This window comes from Megascapheus bottae, chromosome 1 (assembly GCF_031878675.1).
Source record: "Megascapheus bottae isolate mThoBot1 chromosome 1, mThoBot2.hap1, whole genome shotgun sequence".
Classification (NCBI taxonomy): domain Eukaryota; kingdom Metazoa; phylum Chordata; class Mammalia; order Rodentia; family Geomyidae; genus Megascapheus; species Megascapheus bottae.
This window is the reverse complement of record NC_143509.1, coordinates 56,604,335-56,626,722: the sequence shown is the minus strand read 5'-3', so window position 1 is coordinate 56,626,722 and position 22,388 is coordinate 56,604,335. Positions and strand designations below refer to the sequence as shown.

At 41.6% G+C, this 22,388-nt stretch overlaps 1 protein-coding gene and 1 pseudogene across 1 annotated transcript in view; one reads left to right on the top strand and one right to left on the bottom strand.

The window, feature by feature from the left end:
* Window positions 1-1,036: 1,036 nt before the first annotated feature.
* The window catches only part of Hacd2 (3-hydroxyacyl-CoA dehydratase 2), an 81,279-nt gene continuing 59,927 nt past the window's right edge, over window positions 1,037-22,388 (bottom strand). Inside the window, exons 5-7 of the mRNA XM_090345281.1 lie at window positions 8,439-8,560; window positions 6,016-6,194; window positions 1,037-1,323 (exon numbers count right to left, since the gene is read on the bottom strand). Coding sequence (XP_090201407.1) covers window positions 1,241-1,323; window positions 6,016-6,194; window positions 8,439-8,560 — 384 coding nt within the window. The 3' untranslated portion in view covers window positions 1,037-1,240. The remainder of the gene's footprint in view (window positions 1,324-6,015; window positions 6,195-8,438; window positions 8,561-22,388) is intronic.
* LOC150069232 (transcription factor 7-like 2 pseudogene) lies at window positions 8,682-21,368 on the top strand (annotated as a pseudogene).

Genomic DNA, 22,388 nt, shown 5'->3' with positions numbered 1-22,388 from the left:
CTGGAACACAGGCATGTGCCATGCCCAGCTTGTTAAAATGGGGGTTACCCAATGTTTTTGATGTTCAGGCTGACCTTGAACTATGATCCTCCCAAGGTCTGTCACTGAGAAACTGGGATATAGATATGTATCACCACATGCAGAGAGACATGGTGGTAATTAGACAACATGCACAGGGTCCTAGTGTTTTGTGGAGATGGTATCTACCGCTTTAGCTCAAGTCTGCCCACCTAGAACATGCCTCTGGACTTGTACAATTGGGTGGGAATTAACACAGGTTTATAATTAGGAAAAAAATCTGAACAGAAAAGCAAATAAAAATTAACACTGCATAAATGATTTACCAACTGCATTTCTAAAACACTATCACCTATGTGTTTTTAACAACAGATTCCCTATGCCTGTGTGATAAGACATGCTTCAAGTCCATAAATGAGAACGGATGCTGGCATTATTCAGAGGTGCTGTGAGAGAAGTCCTGGCTATTAAGCTGTCCCTCTCTGAGCATTGTCATTTGCTCTAGGCAAGGAAGGTTCTTTACAATATCCACATACTTAATAAATTCAAGCACCTTTCTTAGTGGCAGGCAGTGACTCAACTGAAAACGAAAGGGTCCTAGTAGTTTTCTGGTTACAGGCACTACCCCAAAGCTTCATAGGCATATACATTTTATAATTCATTCACTAGATATGAGGGCTAGGGCCCAGCCAGAACTTCAGATCATTCCAGAGGACAAAATCTGCTGTTTCAAAAGTACAAAGTTTCCAGCATGCAGCCAAGTACTTTGAGGAGGGAATGCTAAACACACTGCAGACTGAAACTTAACTCCTACCACAGGCTGGGCAGTCAGTCAGCGCAACTACATTACTTATGACTGTAATGCAGACTGTAACCCTCAAGTACTTAGTATCACAAACCTTTATTTATCACATACATGAAGGGCACAGGAGGAGGTAAAATGCCAAATCCATTTCTTAGGGCCGTCATATTGGGAACTCTTGGTTGGAAAAGCATGCTGAAAGGACCGGACGGGACATTTTATAACAGCCTTTTATTTGTTTATTTTATAAAACCCCAGGCTCATATGACACTGGATTTTTTTTCCTTTTTCGTAAAATATTTTAAAAATAGTTCTTACTTATTTTCTATGAAACATATCGGGAACTCAAAAAGTCTGCAGCATTTTTTGATCACTGGAAAGTTTGGTTTGGGGGTTTTGAGATGGTGCAGAAAGCAGGAACTATTCAAACTTCTTGTGTTCTTCAGTATAAGAAAGGACCTTTTTTCTCTGGTGTATCATATGGAAGTATAACTGGGGGAAAACTGGAAAAAAGAAGAAGTTAAAAAGATCATTTAACACTATGTTCTGCTAAAAGACTCATAGTCCTCTCTGACCCTGGGTCTACTCTCTGATCCAGTGACCAAGGAACTATTACGGCAAATTTGGGGAGGGTAAACAACATTCTAAGACATGTCTTTCTTGCTTAGCTAAAGAAAAGTGCTTCAGAGTGGACTGCCTGACTACCATGACCAATCAAAATGCCCAGAGCCCCCAAATAACATCATCCTTGTCATAATTATTACTATTATGATTTTCCTTTTGTAGTAATGGGGACTCAGCTCAGAACATGGTACATGACTAGACACTGAGCTATGTTCTCAGCCCTGCTAAATAACAGTCTCTCATGTACGCTTTACTTTTATTCTGGTTAATTTCACAACTGGATAAAGCAGAGTAGTGATGGAGTTCTTTTCGTTTCCAAGAATGAACTCAAGCTCCACAGAAGGCAAGCAACTTGGCTAGGGTCCCATAGCAAGTCACTGACAGTCAGGACCATGCACTGGGCTCCTGTCAGTCCAGTCTATACTGAGGGTCAGGGAAAGGAATCTCCCCAGAGCATCTCCAGAGAAAGGCTGTGCTTCTCATTCAGCAAAGACTGGGGAGGTGGGCAACATTTATCTGTTCTAAATAAAACTAAGCCAAAGACAGTTATTAAAAACAACAACAAGTCATTCTGGAAAGGAAGCCAATATCTGTAATCTTCTGATTATGGTCATTTCACAGGCATTTTTTAAAAAAATTCTTAAATTAACTGGTAGATTTCTTCTTCCTTAAGACACATTTGGAAATGGGAGAGAGGATGAAAAGGTCCTGACATTTTGTATGATGCTAAAACATCCTGCAATGTGGAATAACTCGGCCAGCTGAGAACTGCCCATCCCAAATGCCCTGCTGAGAATTGCCAGTTTGAGATACCTAGCCTTTACTTGGATTCTGTTCAATCACTATGTAAACACCTTCATGGATAAAATGGTTTTTGGTGTATCATACTTTTTCTACCCCTCCCCAATTGCTCCATCTCTGTGTTTTAGATAGTAATCTATATTTCAGGGAGGATAATTTCTGAGACAGTGTCTTTTTTTTTTTTTTTTTTGCCAATCCTGGGGCTTTCTCAAGGCTAGGGCTCTACCATTTCCGGTTTCTTTTCTATATACATGGTACCAAGGAATTGAACCCGGGTCTTCATATATGTTAGGCAAGTAATCTACCACTAGGCCAAACTCCAGGCCCAATAGTGTCTATCTTTTTAAAGGGATTCCAAGTTGGCCAAATTTCTATGTTACTTCCCAAGTACACCAAGAAACCAAGAGGTGCACACAGAGATCTGATGGATTGCACAGGAGATTCAGGCGCTGAGCACTACTGAACGTCATTCCATTTGGATTTCCTGGCAGGAAGTTATTCATAGGAAAAGACCCAGCTTATGTAGAAGAGTGACAGAACCATTTTGGTACAAAAGCCAGGATATCTGACAAGTTCTATAATCTAAAATGTAGAATTAGATATAATTAAGCCATAAGGAATGCTAATTGTAAAACATGGGCCAGTCATTTCTAGGTTTACTTCAGTGAAAGGAAACTTTGTGAGCTGAGCATGCTGGACTCTGGTTGTAATTTCACTGCCCCACAGAGTGCTACAGCCTCATGGCTAATTCAGGAGACCCGAGGGAGGCTAGTGACCTGAAAGCTACCCAGTACACACTTCGGAAAGCCCGCCAGCCATGTCCTTCACTTGCCTCCTTCTCATTCCTTTACAATCCTCAGCAGAGGATAATAAGCGTGGGAGGCCAGATGGCTGGAGGCTCTTGGGCTGTTATTTACATCTCTGGCAGTGCCTTATTTTACTTCCTGCTTCTGGGGATTGATCCCAATAGGGCTTGGTGTACTAGAAAAGTGCTTTACCTTTGAGCCATGCCCTCAAGTTTTAAAGACAAGCTTTTGGCTAACTGCACCTGGGCTGGTCTCAAACTGCAACTCCCCAAGGAGGTGGCATTACTGGTGTGAACTATCTTGCTCAGCCAATAGTGACTTCTTAGTGGCCAGAACATTGAGAGTCTCCATTACAATTGAGTTCAAGGCTGAACCTTAAGAAAAATGTTTGGTGGGCCGGGAGTTTGGCCTAGTGGTAGAGTGCTTGCCTAGCATGCACGAAGGCCCGGGTTCTATTCCTTGGTACTACATACATAGAAAAAAAGCCAGAAGTGGTGCTGAGGCTCAAGTGGTAGAGCTCTAACCTTAAGAAAGTCCAAGGACAGTGCTCAGGTCCTGAGCTTAAGCCCAGGACTGGCAAAAAAAAAAAAAAAAAAGAAAGAAAGAAAAATGTGTGGAACAATTCCAGTCACATACCTATATCTTTAACTACTTGGAGCTACAATGAATAGAACCACCAAGAAAATCTCAACTCAACATCTGGCTAGTTCATAAACTATACAATTTTGCAGAAGAGGAAAGTAGGGAGGGGAAAACCTGGGAGAGACTGAGGGAGGGGGTAACACTGTTCAAAAGGAAATGTACCCATTACCTGACTCATGTAACTATAACCCTTTACAATAAAATTAAAAACAAAAACAAAAAACAGGCTAGTTAAAGTTCTACCTTTGGCTTTCCAGTTCAGGACACATACCGTATGCATGTGTGTGCCCACCTCTGTGTGTTAGGGGTGGCATATGGCTGAGATCCTGGACCATCTGGTTAGTGCTAACTTCTCTGGTCCCCACCCTCCGGCATTTCCAGCCTTTTTGGTCCTTACTCCCATACTAAACTTGGATGATTGTTGAGTCCTGCAGACGGTGTATTGTGGGGCTGCTGTATATATAGGCTGGAACATGCATGGAAGAAATGCCTGGCCAGTGATTCAGAGGACCCCCCCAATTCAAAAAATTGGGGCTGAGGCCTATGAGTCATATGGAATATACAGGCAGCAATGGATCAAGGTCATAAAGAAAAGATGTTTGTTTAAATGATACCTGAGTTATTACCAATTTCTTACCAAAGAGGACTGGAAGCTGAAGAAAGCCCTATTTGGTGAAAAAGATTGCGATATCAACAACAAACTTGCTTGATTCTGCATTATTTTCTTATCAATACAAAAATGTTGAGCACTTGGAAATGTATAGTACAAACTTGTCTTGGTATTAATACCCTGAATGACTGAACTCCTCCGAGGCCACTGCAAATATGTGTGGTGATTGCAGCAGGAGTTGGGTTAGGCTGCCAAGATGCACGTAAGTGACCTAAGGAAATGGTTAAGCCTTCATTTGAAATCTACCCTAAAGCTGTCCCCTAGTTTCTGGTAGTGTGGCAGCATCTTGTTGCAGGAGTAAGTTCATGATCCCATCTGTGCCCTTCCCAGCTAACCAATGTGGTGCGTATCTCCCATCCACCCAGATGTTATGCTGCACTGAAACAAACCCTGTGGCACCCAAGGGATAATAAACTGTGCTACAATGGTAAAAGCACAACTAGGTATTGTAGCTCTACCAATGGGAAATAAATCTAATGGGGGGAAATTAGAAAGGTAAAAAAAAGTTTGGTTGTGGATTTTTTACTTGAAAAAACCTACTTTTAGTTTTATTACTTAAACATCTCATCTCCTATATTTGTCTTTTGTTTGAAAACCAACTATTGTTTTCATATGAAGTGAAATGGCCTTTATCTACCACTAAAGAGGGAAGAGTTGGTATGAATAGAGTAGAAAATGAATCACAAAGCAGGACCATGGTCCAAGAGTTTCTCTAAAATAAATGTTCACTTGAAATCTGGATGTAATTTTTTCCCCACAATGCATGAAATGTGATTTTCCACAGAGAGACACAAACATGTCACATATGATTGCTGCGATGATTCATTCAAGATAATGCTGGGGCTACAGAAAAAAAATTCATCACTGCCTGAACTTAACGGGGGGTTAGGAAAGACTAAGGTAAGATTCAGAATTTAGCAACAGAAATGGTTAAATGAGGAAAACATGAATATGTCCTTGGAAAGGAGAATGAACACACTTGAGGCCACATGCCTGCCCTCGGCACCAAGGATGCCCTCCCCCAAAGGCATAATAAAGCAGGTCACCTCCCCTCTGCTTCCGCAGTACTACCAGACTATCTGGAAGCCATCAGAAGGGAACATTAGGTCCCACTCACAGGGCTTTAGTGCTCAACAAGAAAATGAGAAATGCTGAAAAAATAACAACCCTATTTTTATTCTGATATTTGTTTCTAGTTAACTACTGATCCCTTAAGATGAAGTAAAATGGTTTTGAAACAGTAAACAATGCAAGAATCCTTTTACACTGTTTTTAAAAACCATAATAAGCAATTCTCAAGAGACAGAAAAATAAAACCAAGGTAAAGTCTTTAATAGCATTTATATTTTTACTCAGCATTCCGCACACCCCCTCAATACATAGTTCAACTATCCTAGTAGTCAGAATTTCAAACCTACACACCAAGAAGGGTTGTATTTTGGCAGCTACACCAAGAGGGGCTTCTCTTTACTTAATTACTACCAAAGAAAACACTCTTTGACAGTCAACAGTCAATAAAAAATAAAAATGTTCCCAAAGAATGAGATTTACCTTTACTTGGATAAGGGAAAGGATAATCAAATGCATTAAATTCTAAGTACCTGCAAAGACAAAACTTAAAACACAGATAAGTACATGCACTATTTACTTACTTGGAATGTAGGAGATCATTACCAGAATTAGGAATGCATAGTAGTCAAAGGAGAAATTATATTTGTTTGGTAAACTGATGGAGTACAGGCCCGTTTGTCTGACAAATGGCAGAGCAGCATATATTGTAAGCAATTCTCCTGACACTCCCATCGGGTAGAGCACAATGAAAAGTGTGTACCTGAAACAGGACAAGATTTCTTATTACTGAGGCTCAACGCCACAGTGAGCATAAAGACTCACTCCTACTTTCCACTCAGCACTAGTCTTTCACAAAAGCTATTATTTGTATGTTTCCTGTTTATCTACTGTTTAAATTCAGCTTTTACAAGACAGTTTTCTAAAAGGGCCCATAGCAGGTATATTTCTGCTTTAAAACAAAATAAGTATGTTGAATCAGCCTTAAAAAAGTAAACAACTCTGGGACCGGGAGTTTGACCTAGTGGTAGAGTGCTTGCATAGCATGCACGAAGACCCAGGTTTGATTCCTCGGTACTACATACATAGAAAAAAACCAGAAGTGGTGCTGAGGCTCACGTGGTAGAGCTCTAGCCTTGAGAAAGTCCAAGGACAGTGCTCAGGCCCTGAGCTCAAGCCCAGGACTGGCAAAAAAAAAAAAAAAAAAAGTAAACAACTCTTCAAAGCAATCCAGGTTATTCCATATACTAGTAACACAGTGGCACTGAGTCAGGGTTTATGGTGAAGGGTTAAGGGAATGGGGGCATAGCAGGGCATCAAGAGAAAGGTATTAGAATCAGGGTTCTGTCAACAACATTCCTATAGACTGAGGAGTCAGCTCTGGCTGCTCATGGCTGTATAGGCTGGTTGGTAGGTTGGTTTCCCATTCTTTTTTCCTAATAAAAGTATTTACCATAAAAAAAAATCTCCTAACAAAAATATTTGTTGCTTCAAATGTTGGAAAACAATAACTGTTGGATAATAACTTTTAATCACTGAACTCATAAATGCCTAGTAACCATTGTTTTCCTTCAATGAAAAGAGGCTTTCCATCAGCTTTTCCAATGTGGCAAACAGCTAACAGCCATCTCACTGGTTAAGATAAATGATAAGTTATCACCCTTTGTTCAAGTCATAATTGAACAGTACTGGTAAAAATAATAAAAACTAAGGCAAACACAACATATAATGTTTGCTATTAAATAAAAATTAATGTACCAGTCAGAAACTTCACAAAATTGAGAGTAGAAAAATTGGTTTGGTCCAAAGCCACGAGAATAGCAGAAGTTCACTGGCAAAATCAGGATGAAACAGGACAATATCTCTTTTTGGTATAATATCCCAATTTTGATAAAAAATAATCTAATGCTAGGAACTAGTGACTCACACTTGTAATCTTAACTACTCAAGAGGTTGAGATCTGAGGATCATGGCTAGAAGCCAATCTGGGCATGAAAGTCCATGAGATCCTTAATTAACCACCAGAAAACCAGAAGTGGCACTTTGGCTCAAAGTTGTAGAGCACTACCCTTTAGCAAAAGAGCGCAGGGACGGTGCCTAGGTTTGAGTTGAAGCTTCATAGCTGACATTAAAAAAAAAATTAAGTAAACATAAAGACTTTAAGCTGGGTACTGGGGGCTCAAGCCTGTAATACTAGCTTCTCAGGAGGCTGAGATTAGAATTGAGGTTGGAAGGTACAAAAGCCCAAGAAATTCTATCTCTAATTAACCAATCAAACAGAGAAATAACCATCCAAAAGAAAAAAAAGCCAAGGAAAAATGTAAGACTGAGTTCAAGCCCTGATCCTAGCATGTGAATGCATGTGGATACACACACAGACACAGATACATACAACTTTAGTGTTTCTATAGGGATAAAATTCTTTTCCTGGTGAAATCTATAGACTGGATTTCTCTATAACATCTGTACTATCCAATTTTATTTCCAGAAACATAAGAAGCAATACTTAGGTTAGATACCAGTGCCTCAGGCTTGTAACTCTAGCTATTCAGGAGGCTAAGAATTGAGGATCATGGTTTGAACCAGCTCAGGCAGAAAGGCCTGTGAGACTTATTTCCAATTGAAAGAAAGAAAAAGAAAAGGAGAGAGAGGAAGAGAGGAAGACAGAGAGAAAGAGAAGGAAAGGAAGAAAAGAAAGGGAAAGGGAGAGGTGAAGGGGAAAGGGAAGGGGAAGGCAGGCAGGCAAAAAAGAAGGAAAAAAGGAGGAAGAAAAAACGGGGGGGGGGGTGAGAAAAAAGGCAGAACTAGAGAACTGTGGCTCAAGAGGTAGACCACTAGATTTGAGGGGGAAAAAGCTAACAGATATAGCACTCAGGGCACACACACACACACACACACACACACACACACACACACACACACACACAGAGTACTTAGGCAACAATGAGCACATGTAGTGATAGATAATTCCAACAGTTTTCACTTCATAGCCTTTTTCTTTTTTTACCTGGCCCATTTGATGAGGTAAGGCAGATGGTTTAACAGACTGAATGTATAAAAAGAGTAACGGATAATTTCTGTGATTGTCCAGGCAGTAACGAATAGAATGACACTATCTTCACTCTGCACCTGGAGGAAAAGGAAACAGACACAACGACAAACATATGAATGTTAGGAAAGAGGCACTCAGTATACAGTACCCACAGGACGGCCAGCAGGACCCAGCAATTAGTCTCTATCCTCAGTGGCCATGCCATCATCACCTAGAAAGGGCCTGCCATTTATAGACCTAGGTGCTTTGTCAGAAGATAACGACAGAATGATAACGACTTGGTGTACTGATGAGAAGGAGCTGAAGGGAAGAGAGCAAATTGAGTCCTACCTCCAGGAAGAAGCAGTGAGTTCCTGTGGGTCCCTTTGCTACCCTGACATTGGTAAAGTAAACTGATGCTAGTCAAAACAAGTTAGGAGAGGAGGCTGGGAAGGAAAAAACCTGATACAAAGCTTGGGATCTATTGCAAAGGATTTCAGTGTAGTGTATGTGATAATTATGAACTTGCAAATATTTCACAGAAGGGGAGTAATTCTAGCACAAATTAAGAGGAGGTTCATTCAGTAAACAGGATGAGCTAAAGTGAGGGAAGAGCTAGAGACCATCTACCAGGCAGGGCCAATTATGCTGGCCCACTGCTGGCTTATTTCCCAAGACCTGGCCTCGTTTCACCCCTTCCAGAGTATAGAAGCTTCCATGATGATCACAGGAGGCAGCCAGAACAATTAAGAGATTTGGCACTGCTAACCTCCTCTGAAGCTACTTTTATGCTGAAAAAACAAAAAAAAAAAACAAAAAAACAAAAGCAAAAAACCCCAAGCCCAATAACATAAAAAAAAAAAATCCTCAAGTGATTGATAGGAAATATTCTCTTACACAGGTATTTATGACTGTGGCGTGAACTTCTACTGCCTCATTATCCCACTCAATCTGGTTTATAACAATCTTTTTTTTTTCCTCAAAAAAAGAATGAGAAAGAAAGACACAATTCAGTTTCCACTCATCTTAAGAAATTCCTCAGTAGGGCTGGGAGTGTGGCCTAGTGGTAAACTGCTTGTCTAGCATTCACAAAGCCCTGTTTCGATTCCTTGGTACCACATATACAGAAAAAGCCAGAAGTAGCATTGTGGCTCAAGTGGAAGAGTGCTCGCCTTGAGCAGAAAGTGTCCAAGGACAGTCCCAAGGCCCTGAGTTCAAGCCCCAGGCAGGATTGGCCAAATAAATAAATAAATAAATAAATAAATAAATAAATAAATAAATAAATAAATGAAATCCGTAAGTTGTATGTGTGTAAGTAATACCACTTGGCAAAACAAAGAAACTGCCATTACCCCTCTCACCTCTTACTAACAGCACTGTGGCTTCACTTTTGCTTCTTTCTGTCTCAGGGCTAAGTTTTTAGCACTTACATTCTTTCTCAGAGAAAGTGTACACGGAGTGATCCACCTACACAGCAAAGTAATAGTCATTTACATAGCTATTAACTAAATTGATCTGACAAAGAATTTCATAAATGCATAGTTACTATTCTCTAAAAATAATAAGAATTTCATACTGTCAAAAGCAAGAGTACTTTTTGTTTTCCTGGTGCTTTTCTACTAAACCAAAGTAAAGTGAAAGCTAAATACCTAAAATGTTTTCATGCTGAGATTTTTCAGTCTTTCCACAAATCCTTGCTTAAAACCTATCTATGTAAAGTTCAGGGTCCTTTCATTAGGTGTTTTTGTTTGTTTGTTTTTAACAAGTCCTTATACTTGAACTTAGGGCCTGAGTGCTGTCTTGAGCTTTTTCAAGATTAATGCATTACCACTTGAGCCCTGGCTTTTTCTGTGTCCGTGGTACCAAGGAATCGAACCCAGGGATTGCCACTCTCTTAGTCCCCTTCATTAGTTTTTCATGAGTTTGGTAATCCTTCTCACCTGAGGGTGATACACAAAGGAGAAGCCTAGTTTAAAGACATCTGGGGGGCTGGGAGTTTGGCCTAGTGGTAGAGTGCTTGCCTAGCATGCACGAAGACCCGGGTTCGATTCCTCGGTACCCCACATACATAGCAAAAAGCCAGAAGTGGTGCTGAGGCTCAAGTGGTAGAGCTCTAACCTTGAGAAAGTCCAAGGACAGTGCTTAGGCCTTGAGCTAAAGCCCAGGACTGGCAAAAAAAAAAAAAAAAAAAAAAAAAGAGACATCTGGGCTAGAACAGGAAGTTGCTCCAGTATTTTTTTCTATAAATCATCTTGAAAGCACAGAGAATGTTTTATTTACCTTTTGTTTTCTAAAAAGTACTTTGGTACTTCCCACAAATAGAAATTCAACCAATATATGTGAAGAAAAAGAATGCAACTTAATCTGGTCACTGTAAGACTTATTTCCTTATTTTTGATGCCCGATTACAATTTGTGAATACTCTTAATAATTTTCATACACACGCAGGTAGCAAATAAACATCGTAATGTATAGAGGGGGGATAACAGTTACATTTGTCAAGTAGTGGGTACATTACTTCTCATCCCCCTTTCTATCCCCCCCCTTTCTTTGAACTAGTATACCCATTGGTTTAAGACTTCTGACACAGTCGTCACAACTCGACACTGAGAACGGAGAGCTTTCCCACCACCCAAGTCTGCTCCCAAAGTACATCTGTTAAGGCCAGGGTGTGAGGATGACAGGAACAGTCATTTTGTGCAATGATAACTTCAGAATGGTAGAACATACACCATTGTTTTTAAAAAGAGCTTTGAATAAAGTCAGGCATTAGAGTTGGGTGTATGTGGTAGCACACAGCTGGAATTCCAGCACTCGGGGTATGAAGGTAGAAAGATTGAGAGTTCAAAGCCAGTCTGGGATAGTGAGTTACACATGAACCTGAGAGATCCTGTCTTCATCAGAAAAAAAATAAGTTGGCTAGACACTGGTGGTTTATATCTGTACTATAAGCTACTCCAGGCAGGCAGAAAAGTCTGTGAGACTATCTCCAAAATTTTAGCCAAAGAAAGCGCAAGAGGCTTATTGGCTTATGCCACCCAAGCCAGCCAAACAAGGGAGCTGAGCAAGTGTAAAGGCCCTGGAATTGCATATAATTTATACAGCATAACACAAAACAGGGCAAAATGCAGTGAGCTAAAACCAGTGAGACCCAGGAGACTGGTTATTTGTACATGTTTATAGAAGCATAACAGTCAAAAGTGGAAGCAAATACATGCCCACCAAAGAATGAATGTATTAACAAAATATAGCATATGCTATATGGAGTATTATTTTTAACTTTAAAAAGGAAACTTTTAAACATGCTATAACATGGATGAACCATAAATATATGCTCACTTTCAAAAGGAAAAATACTCTGTGCTTCCATTCACATATAGTCAAATTCAGAGACAAAAAGTAGAGACAGCAGGTTGCCAGGAGCTGGGGTAATTTTTAATCAGTATGCTTCAGTTTGAAAAGATGAAGAGAGTTCTGGAAATGGAGGGCAATGATAGGAAGGAGCAGAATAGTAAATGTCATATCATAGTCTGTATCTTTTACCATACTTGAAGTTTAAAAAAAAGAAAAGAAAAAATTGAACAGAATTGAATGTAAAGTTACCGATGACTAAGCAACAAAGCAATTTTGGTATAGACTGGAAAAACCTTAGCTCTCGGAGCTCCAAGCTTGATGGGAACCAACAGGACATGAGATAGTTATCAAACAAATGACCAGTAGTCAGCCACTTCAATACTATAGTCTCTGCCAGAACATGGATAAAATCAGCAGTTTAAGAAAATCTGTATAACAAGCTAACAGACTAATAACATAGACCAGCCCATGAGACTGTGTGCTCCCAGGGCCCAATCATATATCCAAACAGAGACAATCCTGCAATGGAAAGGGGGACTAGATGGGGCTTCTAGATAAAGGTTAACATATCACCTCTCTGTTAAAAAGGTGGGAGACGGAGGCTAACAATAATTCCCTTGCACGAGCTGAATTTTATTTTAAGTTGGGAAATGGGTAGAGAATTCAATAGTACTTAAAATGATCAAGAAGACAGGAGCTGGGAGAAGCCATATGCTTACCTATGGACAAGCTAAGATGAGAGGATCACTTCAGCCTGGGCAACACAGGAATACCCTCTCTCAGAAAAAAAGAAGCAAGCAGAAGATAAGAGATTTACTGAGCCAGGTGCTGGTGGTTCATTCCTGTAATCCTAGTTACTCAGGAAGCTGAGATCTGGGGATCTTGGTTTGAAGCCAGCTTGGGAGGAAAATCTGTAAGATTCTTATCTTTAATTAACCACCAAAAAGCCAGAAGTGGAGCTGTGGTTCAAGTGCGTAGAGCACTGGCCTTGCATTGAAAACACAAAAGCAAAACCAAAAATACTATGGGAGAGGGGCTGGCCTAGTGGTAGAGAGCTTGCCTGGCATGCACGAATCCCTGGGTTCCTAGGTACCACATACACAGAAAAGTGAGAAGTGGCACTGTGGCTCAAGTGGAAGAGTATCAGCCTTAAGGAAAAGCCCAAGGACAGTGCCCAGGCCCTAATTTCAAGTCCCCAGGGCTGGGAAAAACAACAAAAAAACCCACCTTTTTTTTCAAAGCAAAATGCAGGGACAGCACCAAGACCCTTAATTCAAGCCCCAGTATTGGCACAAAGGAAAAAAAAACCCAATATACCAAAAAATGATATACTGACACCACTGCATGAGTGGAATGGGAATAATTCTCTTGGTTTTATCTTTTTCTTGATAAGTAAAGTCTTTAAAGGTCCACATCTCACCATTTTCCCTCCTCACACTTGGTGTAAGTCTGGGTAGGAATCAATGCCCCGTAAGTTGGAGGGTTTTTATTTTTATTATTTTGAAAGCAAGATTTGGGAATATTTTCTAATAAATGGGGGTGCGGCTCCTATCAAAGTTAATACTAAGAGAAAGTCAATCGGTAGCTTTACAGTAAAAAAAAAAAAAAAGGATAATTTACTTTAGGAAGACGGGCAAAAGACAAGAAATTACAAAAAGGTTAACTCAGCTGCTTTTGAGTTAAAAACTATAAACATACAACTTTATCAAGAATAAGAGATTTAGCTGGGTACTGGCAGCTAATAATGCCTGTAATCCTAGCTACTCAGAAGGCTGAAATCTGAGGATCAAGGTTCAAAGCCAGCCTGGACACAAAAAGGACCTGAGACTCTTTTATCTCCAATTAACTCTAGAAAACAGGAAGTGGGGCTTGCCTCAAGGGTAAGGCAGTAGCCTTGAGCTGAAGAGCTCAGGGACAACCCCCAGTCTGAGTTCAAGCCCCATGACCCACAAAAAAAAAAAAAAAAGACAATATGTTTGAAAAATGATTTGCATAGGAGAGGGGTGATAGCGAGTACCTGTACTCCTACCACTTGGGAAGCTAGGTAGGAGGATGGCAAGGTAAAGGCCAACCTGTATTATACAAGAAGACTCAAAAACAAAACCTACAAACTTACTTGCATGCAAATATTATGCAACTTTAGTTACAAGACATACTGAAAGAGCCAGGCGGTGGCCCACGCCTGTAATCCCAGCTACTCAGGAAGCTGAGATCTGAGGATGAAGGTTCAAAGCCAGCCCTTATGTCGTCCAAGTAACCCCTAGAAAACGGGAAGTGAGGCTTGGCTCAAGGGTAGAGCAGTAGCCTTGAGCTGAAGAGCTGAGGGACAGCGACCAGGCCCAGAGTTCAAGTTCCACAACTGGGGGAAAAAAAAAAAAAAGAAAAAGAAAAACAAAGTCCAGAAAGGTAGTTATGGAGACAGACAGTAGATAAGTGGCTGCCAGGAGCTTCGTGGGACTTATCTACTAAAGGGCACGAGACATTACTCTGCCATGAATGTTCTAAGTAACTCATTCATTACTACGGCTTGACTTCAGGGCTTTGTTGTTCATAGTTGGTGCTTTACCACTTGAGCCATAATCTGGCTCTGGCTTTTTGTTGATAGTGGTAAGAGTTTTTAAGATTTGTCTGTGAGGCCAGCTCCAAGAACTCAGTCTCCTAAGTAGCTAGGTTTATAGGTATAAGCCATGGGTGCTGGGCCTTGAGTAGCTAAGATTACAGTTGTGAACCACAGGTGTCCAGCCTGGAAATGCCCTATTAAGATGAGGGCAGAACTTAACAAATTTACTGAAAACTATCGGATTATACACTAAGCTTTACAAAGGAGAGGAGGTAGACGAAAGGGCAGGTTCAGGCTGGGTTTCAGAGCTGCATGTTCAGGAGGAGGGCAGCCATGGCCTGGGGAAGTCTCCTTCCCAGGCGCAGTGTGCTTGGTGCTAGCCGTATACCACAGATGCTGCTACCAGCCCTGCTCTGAAGAGGAGGCCTGGTGTGGGTGGCTTGTGCGGTTTAGCCAAGGGAGTTTACATAGAAATCCAAGCTGGAGAAACAAATGGGCACAGAGAAAAACCTTTACACACAAATAGCATCATATGTTTGACTTTAAAAGGCACAGGGAGTATCAGCACATGAAAAGCTGTCACTGGTTACATTCAAAGAAAAACAGATGGTGTACGTAAAAAAGCTGCTATTGTAAAAACCTTCTTTTTCTTGGCACTTTGGGACCACTGCTTACCTCCATAGAGTAGAGCTCTGTCTAAGCTTTATGATAAGCATGAAGACTTGGCAACTGAGCTGAACCTGTCCTTTCCTTTGCCTTTTCAATCTCCACTGTCTCCTTTCCCCACTTTTCCCCCTCAAAATTAATGTTATGGTAAGAGGAAAAGGGAAGAGCAAAGAGGGAATGAGGGGAAAGAGAAGAGGGTGAAAATAGAGGTGATTATGGCAGAACCTGTGATGGTGGTGCGAGAGTGTTTTTTTGAAAAGCTATTAAAAAAAAATACCTGTTCAGTCTGCCCTAACGAAACATTCTAGACATTGGGTAGCACTTCTGTCTTCATGCTAGAGGCTGAGGTCTAGACCAAAGTGGCAGCATGGGAGTGCTAGTAAAGACTATTCATGACTTGTAGATAGCTCCCTTTGGATGTACCCATACATGGGGGAGGTTTTGGAAGAGCTAATGAGCTCAATGGTATCTTGTCCAAATAGTACTAATCACACAAAGGCCCCATCTCCAAATACCATGAACTTACTTTGGAACTTAGAGCTTCAGTGCACATTTGGTGAGTATGTGAGGAAGGGGACCACAGACTGGATGTTCTTTCAGTAAAGGGATCCAGATTATAAATAACAGCTGGTGCATTACATTAGGACTGTGTCACATGTTTTATCGTGTGTGTCTGTTTTCCAGTCCTGGGACTTGAACTCAGGGCCTGGGAACCCTCTCTGAACTTTTGTGCTCAAGACTACTGCTCTACCACTTTGAGTCACAATGCCATTTCTAGCTGTGTGGTAACCAATTCAAGATACAAGAGCATCAAGAACTTTACTGCCCACATTGGCTTTGAATTATGATCCTCAGCTCTCAGCCTCCTGAGAAGCTAGGATTTTAGGCATAAGCCACTGGCTCCTGGAACTGATTTTTTTCCATCTATAAAAAATGTAAAAGTAAGCCTGGTGCTAGTGGCTCACAACCAATCCTTGCTACTCAGGAGGTTGAGATCGGAGGATTATGGTTCCCATCTGGCAGGAAAATCTATGAAATTATTTTCAATAAATGACCAAAAAGCCAGAAATAGAACTGTGGCTCAAGCGGCAAGGCGCTAACCTTGAGCAAAAAAGCTCAGGGACAGCATCTAGGCCTTGACTGAGTTCAAGCGCTAGGACCTGCAATACATACCCTCTCCTCTCACCAAAGTAAAAACAATGATGAATTGTAGGCTTGATTTGGGTCTGTACTAGATTCTACGTCTTCTCTTAACAGAAAAATTACCTTTGTCCAGCCCTCAATAGATAGTGTGGGAGGGACCTGGAGCTGATATAGAAGAATTGGTCTCTGAACGGTTGGGGATGCCTTTTGGGAAACGTGTCAAGTGATTTTCATCATTGTGTGAACATCATAACGTAGTTACACAAACAAGTGACATAGCCTACAACACCCTATCAATTGACAGCACTGTGGGTCTGTTTATACTAGTTTCACCATGAGCTTCTCAGCCAAATGCTGTGCTACAATACCAAAGATCACTTGGCAATAGAAATTTTTTCAGCTCATTTTAATCTTAGAACACTGTTAAACAGCTCACTGTTGACCTAAAACAGTTAAATGATGAGTATCTATAGTCAATGGACACATTGGAAAAAGCAAGTACTTGTTGAAAAAATACAGATAGGCATGCTGTGTAATCTTAAAGTCTCAAATATTTCTTTAGCCCCATGCCAGTGGCTCATGCATGTAATTCCAAGAGGCTTAGATCAGAGTTTTACAGTTCGAAGTTAGCCTGGGCAGAAAAATCAATAAGACTCTTATCTCTAATTAAGCACTATAAAGTTGTGAGTGGAGCTGTGGTTTAAGTGCTAGAGCACTAGCCTTGACTAGAAAAGCCCATAGACAGTGGCCAGGTTGAGTTTAAGCCCAGAACTGGCAGACAAAAAGAATTCTTTGTGTATGTGTGATAAAGTACATTTACAATGCAGTGCAATCATCATCGCTATCCATTTTATTTTAGGCTGCGTATGAATGTTAAGAGATTGAACCTAGGCACATGTTAGTAAGGATTTTATCACTGAACTATACCTACAGTCCTTTCCAGAATTATTTTATTATGTCACACACAAATTCTATACCCATTAAGATCCTAATCCCCATTACCCTTACAATTAAAAAAAAAAAAAGATCCTAGTCCCTGCCTCTGTCTCCCAGCCCCTGGTAACCATTATTCAACTTTGCCTTTAAGAATTTCTTTATTCTGGGTACCTTACATAAGTGGAATCATCCAGTGTCTATCCCTCTGGGGTAGGAGTAGGCAGGGTTAACATAACGCTTTTAAAGTTCTGTTTTGTCCTCTGCCCCTCAAACTAGCTGACCTGCCGAGGGAGGCCAGCTAAGATGTCTGTTCCCCCTAACCCCCTAGCTGTGTTTTTGCTTGGTGCCCCACTCCACACAGTTTCCCTAGGATTAGGGGACTAGAACATGGAAGAGTCACACAATGCCAACCTGCCCCTGCCACATCAGTCTTTCACTAAATGCATCCAGCATTCAACAAATAGAAAATGAACAGCTACCAAGTAGTCACTTGTTTAGGTGACCACATTATCCCTGTCAGTCACAGGCTGAGATCTAAATCGGATGGTCCCATCCAGCAGCTCCACAGCCACCCTCTGGGAGATGAGGCAGAGAATCTTGGAAAGGACCATCTCTGGGAAGGCAGTTCAAATTCTCTAAGAGTTGGGCGCCAGTGGCCTGCAATCCTAGCTCCTCAGAAGGCTGATCTGAGGATCTCGGTTCAAAGCCAGCCTAGGCCCTAAGGACAGCGAGACTCTTATCTCCAATTAACCACTAGAAAACTGAAGTGGTGCTGTGGCTCCACGGCTAGGGCAGTAGCCTTGAGCTGAAGAGCTTAGGGACAGTGCCCAGGCCCAGAGTCCAAGCCCTATGACTGACAAAAACAAAAACAAAAAACCCAAACAAACAAAAAAAGAAATTAATTGGCCACTTATGCAGAGGTTTATAATCAAGTCTTATAAACAAAAGCTTTGCAATGCTGGTTGTCCGTATAGCTCATAGCTATAATCCTAGCCTTCCAGGAGGCTGAGACCTGCAAGATTATTGTTAGAAGGTAGCCCTTTTCTACCCAAAGTCTATGAGGCTCTACCTCTAATTAACCAGCAAAATGCTAGACTTGAGGTGCAGCTCAGGTGGAAAAATACTATGAGCAAAAAGCACCAAATGAGAGCAAGCCCTGGAACTCACACAAAGCAAAACAAACTTTACAAGCAGAGCAGTGTTCAGTGCCCAGTGAAGTGCCAGGTGACTTTTCCACTTAGGTCTCACCTTACTATTGTAATTACACAATTACAACAGCCTATACCCTAAGTACCCCAAGAACAAGGCCACAAACTGTCTCTGAAGAAGGGCTAGCTTAGTTAAAACACAAAACCAAATTCTTTTTTTCCCATATATTTTTTATTGTAATTATTAGAAGGGTTACATTATATTCACCAGATAGAAGGTACATTACTTCACAAACATCGATACCCTGTCTCATGTCATGGTCTCCATTTCCCTCCCCCCCACAAAACCAAATTCTTAATAAATGCCTTTAGATCAGGATAATAATGATGATTAAGATAATGATAGTTCCCATTAGCAGGGCTAATTTTTCCTTAAGTAGGATAAAAGTAATTAAGTGGAAATTTTCACCCGCTACTGTGAAACTATTTTAATAAGTATAAAGAACATATTCCTTTCTATTCGATAAGTCAATTATATTTGTTATAACCTCAGGACATAGGAAAGATTTCAAAATAGTTAAACATATTTGTCAATAAAAAGTTCTGAAAAGAAGAGTCACATTGTAGCTAATATGTAGTGAACATTTACTGAGCACTTAGTGAGAGGCACTGTTCTAATCTATTTGTACATTTAACTCATAGCACCCTCTAGAACCACTCCACGAGGCTATTGGACCTAGGAGGCTACAATAGACTGAGTGACTCTTGGATGGTCCAAGGGTGCTATTTGTTAACTGCCATTTTGCTTCTGATGGATGTGTACTTAGCACTTGTACTTGCACTTTGAGGGTGATGACAATGTTTCCCCTTTTCAGATACGCTATTTCTCAGGCCAATGAAAACAGGATAGATATCCAAGTCTATGTATTCTGGACTAGCGGGAACTTAATGGGGCCTTGCTGGTGCCTGGCTGGGCTGAGGGCTTGGGATAGAAAACAGAAGAATCCCCAGGACAACTTTGGTCCTTTTTCTAACCTTATTAAGCCTTTTTGAACAAAAATACAACTTCTTTGGCTATCTATTTTAAAGAAGTTTTATATTTCATAAGACAGATATAAGCCAGGTACACTGGTGGTTCATGCCTATAATCCTAGCTACTCAGAAGGCTGAGATGAGGATCACAGCTAAAAAGCCAGCCTGGGCAGGAAAGTCTGTGAGATTCATCTCAGATTAACCAACAGAAAACCAGAAGTAGTGGTGTGGCTCAAAGTGGTAGAAAGCTAGCCTTGAGTAAAAAAGCTCAGGGACAATGCCCAAGCCCTGAGTTCAAGCTCAAGAGCTGTCAAAAAGAAATAGAAAAAGAGAAAATGAAATACAACGAATATTGACATGGTAGTTACAAGCAGACAGATATTTGCGCTGGGTGTCAGTGGCTAATGCCTGTAATCCTAAACTACTCAGAAGGCTGAGATCTAGGGATCATGGTTTGAAACCAACCTGGCAGGAAAAGTGAGTCTATTATCTTCTAATTAACTGTTAAAAAAGCTGGAAGTGGAACTGTGGTTCAAGTGGTAGAGTACTAGCCTTGAGTGTACAAGGTAAGGAATAGCATCCCAGTACTGGCATGCACACGCATGCGTGTGTACACACAAAGACATTTGGTTTTGTAAACTATTAATCATTCTTTACAGGACGATCTGATGTATAAAGTACCCTTTACCATCTCATATTTATTGAATCATGACCGTGTATTTAGCAAACAAATGAGAAAACACTGCCCCTTTTTATTGAAAACGTAGGTTAAATTACATTTAAAACGTTAATACTTATCCTATATAGCGGATGGAAAACTATGCACGAAAATATTTCTTAAAAAGAAACTTGTTTAAGCTGCCCCCCTCACCCCCCACAGACCTTGTTCCCCCTCCTCTCGGCGTGGCGTTTGCCCCTCGCCCCCTCTTACCCCTCTGGGAAGGCGGAAAGACGGCCTCCACCTCGATCCGAAAGTTTCCGAGATAAATCCCGGGAAAGTTGGGAAGAAGCGGTCAAGAGGCAAGATGGAGGGCTCTTTAAGGGGCCACCGTACCCCGGCTACCCCTTCATCATGATCCCCGACCCCCCAACGGATCCCTCTCACCAGCGCCCACTGCCTGATGGCCAAGCAGGGCCCCTCCAGCGCAGACAGGCCCTCGAGGATGCTCGACCCCGTCGACAAAGTGCGCGTGCTGCGGCACCCCGGCCACGTCCACCCATTCACGCCCCTCATCACCTCCAGCAACCAACACTTGACCCCCGGAAACCCACCTCCACATTTACCAGCCGACGGAGACCCACGGCCTGAACACCCTCCTGATAGATCTCCGTATTATCCACTACTGCCCGGCGCTGTAGGGCAGATTCCCCATCCACCAGGACGGCCAGGTCAACCAGTGTACCCAACACGACGGCACGGGCTGTCAGCGCTGCCATGGCCAGGTTCCCTCCCCACACGCTCCCACCACATCACACTTTACACCGGCCACAGTCACCCCCACAGTCCAACAGGAATCTTCCCAGAGCGAGGCTGGCTCACTGCACAGCTCAAAGCATCAGGTCTCGGGAAAGGAAGAGGAAGAGAAGAAACCCCACATAAAGAACCCCCTCAATGCACTCATGCTGTATAGGAAGGAAAGGAGAGCAGAGGTCGTGGCCGAGTGCACACTGAAACCGTCTAGAGAAGAACAAGCAAGTACCACGGGCTGGCCCGGAGGGAGCGGCGGCTTCCCGTGCAGACCAGTGTAGAAAAATAAAAGTGCGTGGGCTACACACAAGGTGAAGGCAGCCGCCTCAGCCCGCCCTCCAGACAGAAGCAGCAGACCGAGCAGAGCCAGCCACCCTCCTGTCCCTGAAGCCTGACCCCCTGGCCCATCTGCCCACGGCAAGGCCTCTGCCCTCTGTCCCAACGGGGCAGACCTGGACCTGTCACCTGCCGCCCTGCAGTTGCCCAACATCCCGTCCTCATCACTGGCACAGCCATCAACATCTTCCTTACATTCCCACAACTCGCTGACTGGGCCCCAGCCCCAGCCTGGGCCCCTCCTAACCAAGTCTTTAGAATAGCTTTAGCTTTGTCAGCCCTGCCTGATGAGTGCTTTTTCTTGGTTCTTCATTTGCTCCTCTCCTCTCCCCTCACCCCTACTTGGAAAGCTTTTGTTTTGTACTCTTTAATTTTGTGCCACATGGCTACATGAGTTGATGTTTATTGAGTTCATTGGTCAATATTTGACCCATTCTTATTTTCAATTTTTCCTTTTAGGTAGATGAGAGAAGAACCTCATGATTCTACCAAAATTTTTATCAACAGCTGTTTAAAGTCTCTGTAGTGTTTAATACACACACACACACAACTGTTAGGTAGTTCTGATAGCTTAGTTTTAAAAGACTGATTAAAAAACCAAAAGGGAGAGAGAGAGAGAGAGAGAGAGAGAGAGAGAGAGAGAGAGAAAGCCATTTTGAAGCAACCCTCCAGAAGGAGTTGGTTCTGTATTATTTGTATTAAATACGAGCTTGTGAATCCATTTTACACCTGGTTTTTGAACCACAAGGGCACAATGGATGCTGTGTCATTACCTCTATTTTCTCTGTGTAAAACAACTTTTGTTGTGACATTGTCATTGTTTAAATGTACAGAAACAAAGGGTTAAAAATGTGCTAATATATCTTGTTCCTTGATGGTGTTCTTTTGGGAGGGGGTTGCTACTCAACAATTAATGGAATCTTCATGCTGTTGGACCAGTAGTACTTATTGCTTTAGAGGTTGCTTGTTGTACTTCTATGTTGTCTCTTTTTAATTTTTTTTCCCCTTTTTCTTGGAACTGTATAAAGTTCCCCCCCCCCTTAGCATAAGCATCTTATAACAACTCATTTGTACAAGGTTTTTAAGTTTATATATGAAAATGTGTGTGTGTATATATATATATATATATATATATATATATATATATATATATAGTTTCCGTTTTTTGACTTTTATTTTTTTTTTCTGTCTGAAACCCAGATACCGCCAAATGGACGTAAATAGTTGCATCCAGGATCAGCAGCATTAACAAAAGTTGCTTTAAAAGCCATTAAGTAAAACAA